This window comes from Perca flavescens, chromosome 11 (genome assembly GCF_004354835.1).
Source record: "Perca flavescens isolate YP-PL-M2 chromosome 11, PFLA_1.0, whole genome shotgun sequence".
Classification (NCBI taxonomy): domain Eukaryota; kingdom Metazoa; phylum Chordata; class Actinopteri; order Perciformes; family Percidae; genus Perca; species Perca flavescens.
In genome coordinates, this window is record NC_041341.1 from 29,789,486 (window position 1) to 29,795,984 (window position 6,499).

At 40.3% G+C, this 6,499-nt stretch overlaps 1 protein-coding gene across 3 annotated transcripts; it reads left to right on the forward strand.

Moving 5' to 3' along the window:
- Positions 1-376: 376 nt before the first annotated feature.
- On the forward strand, positions 377-6,335 carry faima (Fas apoptotic inhibitory molecule a). 3 transcript variants are annotated; one of them, XM_028591307.1, is made up of 5 exons: positions 377-500; positions 1,495-1,640; positions 1,753-1,981; positions 4,047-4,096; positions 5,078-6,335. In XM_028591307.1, the coding sequence occupies exons 2-5, from the start codon at positions 1,527-1,529 to the stop codon at positions 5,225-5,227; spliced, it is 543 nt and encodes a 180-aa protein (XP_028447108.1). In that variant the 5' UTR covers positions 377-500; positions 1,495-1,526; the 3' UTR covers positions 5,228-6,335. The 3 variants fall into 3 exon arrangements, with proteins under 3 accessions (XP_028447108.1, XP_028447107.1, XP_028447106.1); XM_028591306.1 differs by lacking the exon at positions 377-500 and adding an exon at positions 1,172-1,324; XM_028591305.1 differs by lacking the exon at positions 377-500 and adding an exon at positions 1,176-1,288.
- Positions 6,336-6,499: the final 164 nt, after the last annotated feature.

The following is a 6,499-nucleotide window of genomic DNA, read 5'->3' on the forward strand; positions in this document are numbered from 1 at the left end:
AGAAGTAACGAGGGAGTGTTAGAAATTCTTTGCCCTGGCTCAGGTTTCATGACTGCTTTCGTTTTCCTGCAACAACCATTTTATACTACAGCGTATGGACTGGCTACAACCAGGGTCCAAAATTAGCACCAGCCACCAGCCAAATGCTGCTAAAATATGCAAATGGCTGTTAGATTTGCATCACTCACCAGCCCAAAAACAGTGGTAATTTATTGAGTGGCTAGTAAAATTTCAACATTTACTAGCCATTTGTCTGGAGGACGAAAAAGTAAAATTTGAACCCTGGCTACAACACACAACACTCAAACATTTTTAAGCAGCCCCCGGAGGCGTGGTCATGTGGATATCATGTTACCATAGTAACAGCACAGTCACAGCCACAGCTTGCCTGTTGACGCTCTGCAGTAGCTAACTAGCTAGCTAGCTAGCTGTGAATAAAGTGGCCTGCTGATCATTTCTGTTAACCAGTGAGCTAGAGCGCTTACTTCAGCAGGATTAAGGTAATCGAGATGTATAGTGAAGGATGATATTCCTGAGCGCATATGTGAGGTTATCCTATAGCAAACAAGGTAACATTAGCGGTCAGAGCTACTGAAAAGATACCATAAAGCTTGACTGCCGCAGTAATGCTTCCGTTTTCTTTTCAAAATAAAGTAGTTTATTGAGGCCAGCTGTTTTGATAGTGAACAGAAAACCAGTACCTTATCCTTTTTATTATAATTTTTGAAACTAATGTGTTAGTTCTTTGTAAATCTGTAATTATCACATGAGTCTTGCTGAAGAGCAAATATGCCTTAAAATTGTTGAAACTTTAATATAAGAAAATATTTATGTGGAGCATGTCTGTATGCCATTAGACGTATGTATGTCGTATGTACGACAGAAAAACCTAGCTATATGTGATAAATATACATCCGTGGGGTTTCCACATCAATATTTTGTGTACCATGGGCCCATAATATTCATGCGTGGGCCCCTGGGACTCTGTAAAATACTCATTACTCCGTTGAATATTTGTCACATACGTATGCTTTGCTAGTGTTAATGGTATTACTTCGAATGTAAAACCTCACACGAGACGAGAGCCAACTTCTTTGTTTTTAACACAAAAAGTATTTAGTTATTTATTTCAAACACTGCGTGCTGTAATTGTGAAAGGGAAACCCTGACACCGGAGGTCGCAATGCAACAAAAAGCGATAACTTACCACGTTATCGTCAGCCTTCGTCTATGACGAGTAAACTAGCTAATGTTAATCTTTTTGTAAAATGCGCTCCGGGAAATTACGGTACTTAGATAACGTTAATATAGTCTGACCTTACAGGTGGAGATACACTTATACCTGCACTAAAAAGTATTATTAGGTTTCACGTCTTTGTTATTTGCTAACTAACGTCAGCTTATCTCCCGTTAGTTAGCTAGCTAGGTAAACAGGGGTTGACGTGAGTCATGTACTTTCCTTGACATTTAATTGTAACGTTAGTTGTTTTGTAGTCCGTTTCCAGCAGGGTCTGAAGAACGTTAGGATGTCGAATGATCTTGCTGGTGTGTGGGAGGTGGCACTGAGCGATGGAGTCCACAGGATAGAGTTCGAACACGGCACGACCACCGGGAAAAGGGTCATCTACGTTGATGGAAAGGTATGGCTCATGATCTTTAGTAATGCAGTATTTAATTATGACCCCTTTTATGAACGACAGCTTCTCATTACAAGGTCAGCTGTTGATGTTTTGATTTCACATCACACTGCAGGAGATACTGAGACGGGACTGGATGTTCAAACTTGTGGGGAAGGAGACGTTCAGTGTGGGCAAATCAGAGACCAAAGCAACCATCAACATTGATGCAGTCAGCGGGTTTGCCTATGAGTACACCTTGGAGATCAACGGGAAGAGCTTGAAGAAGTACATGGAGAACCGATCAAAGGTCACCAGCACCTGGGTTCTCAACTTGGACGGCACTGACTGCAGGGTGGTTCTGGGTGAGAGCCTCACTTGTGTTTGTGTATTATACACCCACTGTCCTCATCATCTAGTTATTCATGTCATGTCATGGCTTATTATGATGATATACCTTACAGTGTAGTCTATGGGTTCATTTGTTTGTCCACTTAATCAATCAGGATGGAAATCAGATTGATATTTAGCAAGGTGTGACTTCTGCCCCTTCCGAACTACCCACTAATATTATGTCGGAGCTGAGGTTAAGCTCTTTAACAGCTTTAAGCCCTAAACCATCTTCAGCCACCTCTGGCATCTGAGCAAGTTAATCCATTTAATAAGTATGCTGCTTACAGTAGATTAGGATGCATGCCACCTGAAGCATGTGCAACACATAAGAAGTACTGTACATTAGCGTGCCATAAACGCATGTTTTTCCTAGCTAGGTTTATCGAAGACTTGGGTGCACATATTTGGCGGGGGGTTTAGGGACCCTCCCTCAAAAAAATTTGACATTTTTCAATTAAAAAAAACATGCAATTTTGGACCATTATTATTACCATATCTGCGTCTCAAACGTTGGAAAAGCTAGAGCTGATAATACATAAATACCTCTCAAAAAGCTTAAAGACAAAACTCGCTAAGGAAATCCACTGGGGACCATCTACAGTCATTAGACCTGAGAAAAGTCATTTAGTTAGTTTTGAGGCTCACATCGATTTTACATTTAAATAATTCACCAAAGTGGCAGAAATATGTCGGTGTGATCTGCAGTAGCAGCATCACACATAAATCTTGGTGGCATCATGGTCACCAAGTTAGCTGTTGTTGATAATAACATAACTTGTCAACATGTCATCAGAACCACTAAACCAGCTTAATGTTGGGACATTTGATGTAGATCAAGTTAGGGATGTCCCAATTGGATCGGAGCCGATATGGGCATCAGTAGATTCTACACCACTCTGAGTAGAAGTTTTACAAAAATGCTAACTGCACTAAGTTAAATGTATTAAGCTGAAAGAATCTTTTGGTTATTTTGTTTGTTTTTTTTTAAACAAAAAAAGTTTGCAGAATTATTATCTAGGCAAAAATACTGTAAGTATCGGATAGAGACTGTATGTGCAGATATTCAATATTTTATAAATCAGATCACGATCGGGGTACAAAAAAGTTGATTGAGACATCCTAGATCAAGTCATGGTTTTTAAAGCGTTTTAAGTTTTCTCTGTAATTTCAACTCACCGGTAGCTTTCAGTACCCTCAGATGGATTAAGCATCTACATTCATACACAATCAGGGTTACAAACATTGTACTTTTTATAACGAAAAAGAAGGAAATAAGATTTTCAGGGAGTGGCCATTTCCTCTTTTATGATTTGATTTTTAGCGCTGTGATTCAGAGGATTCAAAAATAATTATCTTAATTCAGTTCAGTTGGAAGTTTCCCAATTAAATAAAAAAAACAAATCCTCCAGCAACTGAAATACCACAAACCAAGTTTTATTTACAGATTTACACAGATAGAAATACTGTATGTGAATAACTTGATTTACATTGACCACAGTCTGTACGCATATATACACTTTAACTATTATTATGTATTTCAAAAGAGGGTGGATATTCTGGATATCCTTTCTATTCTTAGATAATCTATGTGTCAGGGAAAGCCTGCAGGTGATCCACATAACAGATACCAACCAGGGCATTGTTCTCTAATTGTTCTCTTGTTCTGGGACACCACCTGATGATCACATCAACTCAAACATTCTCACGCCATTCTAACAGCATTAGAAACAAATGGCTCAAACATGGCTGTGCACTCCTTGGGACTGGCTTAGCAACTTTTAACTGGCAGTCACATCACATGCTTTTTATTGCCCAACAGTGGTGTGTTTCATTGATTCAGTGTCTGTTTTAAGTTCTTGAATTTCTTATGTTAAACAGCTGTTTGTATAGATTTGTTTCTGTATTTATTGTTTATTTCATATTTATGTTTAATGTGTTTTGTTTGTTATGCATGCACCAATCTCCAAAGCAAATTCCTCGTAAGTGTAACTTAACTGTGGCAATAAGCCTTTTTTCTGATTCTTATTCTGATTTCAGAGAAAGACACCATGGATGTTTGGTGTAATGGACAAAACATTGAGACTGCAGTAAGTACAGCAACAGTAACTGATACTGACACACCAACACTCAATTTAAAAAATCATATTTTAAAAGGAACACGCCGACTTATTGGGACTTTAGCTTATTCACCGTATCCCCCAGAGTTAGACAAGTCCATACATACCCTTCTCATCTCTGTGCGTGTTGTAACTCTGTCTGACGCCCCCAACGCTAGCCCAGCTTAGCACAGATCCTGGAGGTAACAGCTAGCCTGCTGCTCCCAATAAGTGACAAAATAACGCCAACATGTTCCTGTCTACATGCTGTGATTTGTATAGTCACAGGGTGTACAAATAACAAGGTCCCTAAGCTTTTACTATCTAGTAATTGTTGACTCTATTACTCCAACTCTGAGCGAACTCGCGGGGCTTCAGGTGCTGTGAGCAAATCACTCCGCCCAAGTAGCAGAAGTAGCAGTGCTTCGCCTTTTTGAGAATATAGTTCCCAGTTTGTATACGGTTAGAAGACGGCTGTGTCTCATGTGACCTTGTTATTTGTACACGCTGTGGCTATACAAATTACAACATGTAAACAGGAACATGTTGGCGTTATTTTGTCACTTATTGGGAGCAGTAGGCTAGTTGGAACCGGTTACCTCCAGGATCTGTGCTAGGCTTAGCTAGCGCTGGGTGGCGTCAGACAGAGTTACAACACACACGGAGATGAGAAGGGTATGTATGGACTTGTCTAACTCTGGGGGTTACCGTGAATAAGCTAAAGTCCCAATAAGTCGGTGTGTTCCTTTTTAATTGTGGTGTCAAGGGAAATCAAAATCAACAGTTGAGAAAGCTTGTCTCCTAAAGTCCGAAACCCTAGCTCGATAAACATTACAACTCCTATGGGTAGAAAGCCTCAAACAGCCTGGGGTTCTACAGACGTCTGCGTATAGAGCAGCTCCAAAGCCGACAATATGGAACTGAACGAGTGCTTTTCTCCGTCCGCTCTTTTTGTCCGATTTGCACCTGCAGGGGGAGTTTGTGGACGACGGCACAGAAACGCATTTCTCCCTCGGAGACCACAACTGCTGCGTGAAGGCCGTGAGCAGCGGGAAGAGACGAGACGGGATCATTCACACGCTGCTCGTGGATGGCACAGAGATAGCTGAATGCACTGAGTGACCGCATGTGTGTTTACATTTGTACGAAAGCAGAGACGCGGTTCATACGTGTGACTTGGTATCTATGTGAAATAGAGGCAGAGTGTAGAGTAGTGTTGGAGTCGGGGACCAATTGGCAGAAATATGCGCTCCTGTGTTTTGGTGGCCATGCTGTGCAGGGTATATTAGCCATGTATTGGTCCTGTAAGGGTTGTTCTGTAATTAATATAGTATAGTAAGGGTTGAAGACAGGACCTGCAGTCTGGGCAGTTTTACAAAAGATGTTGCAGCTATACCTTTCAGCCTCAAAAAGGGATTTACCGTCTCAAAATGCAACTTCACACTGAAAAGCTATTTTGAGTTGTAAACTGGTACTGTACATTGATATAAATGCTATCCGTTTCAGTAATATGATCAGCGTTAGAGGCCAGACGCGCCATATTTATTTGACTCAGCTTGGCTCGGTTTGCCCTGTGGCTGTTGACATTTTGCAGCTGGCGTTCACTTAGGTCATAGTGGATAGGACTGAGATTGTCTTGATTCAGAGACGTACTGCACCGGTTGTCATTTCGGAGAAAACAACCAGCCACTTTACAGATAAGCAGCAAACCCCAGACTCGACCTGTTCTCCCTGCTCTTCGTGCTCGCTTTCTTGTATTTTTCCATATTGCGCAGTAGGAGGATTAGCAGGCCACGAGATTATTCCTTCCATTCTCAGAAGTGATCATTGTGTAGTACTACGTTGATGTGTTGGTCTGTCTGTGATTGGTCCAGCCAGTTGATATTACAGTAATATGTAATTAGCTTTTGGCAGACTGCTGAAGTTGTGTCAAACGTTCTAGGGTACATTGTATACAATTGAAACGCTGAAGTTTCATAGACAATCATTTATGTGGTGACATTATTGCCAGTAATAAATCATATAGACAGCTGAAGCAAATCACTGATATCCAGACATATTTTGGAGACTCTGTGTTATTGTCAGAGATGTGTGGAATCCTGTTGTGCTGTGAAATTATTAGTCTTTTTTTTTTTTTTTTTTTTTATGTAAAGGCCAGATGTTGTGGTGACACAGAATTTAAGCTTTTTTTTTTATAAAGTCATGTTCAGAAATTAAAGATTGAAAATTTTTCCATTGTATCTCAAATGCTTTCATTTTGAAAAGAGAGGCATTTACTTATAGAGCACTCATAAAATACAGTGAAAACCATAAACATCAGTTTTGACCAATAGAAAAGTGTGAACTCAAAAGGTCTCCATGACAACTGTGGAAGTGATCAACTGATGAAGACTA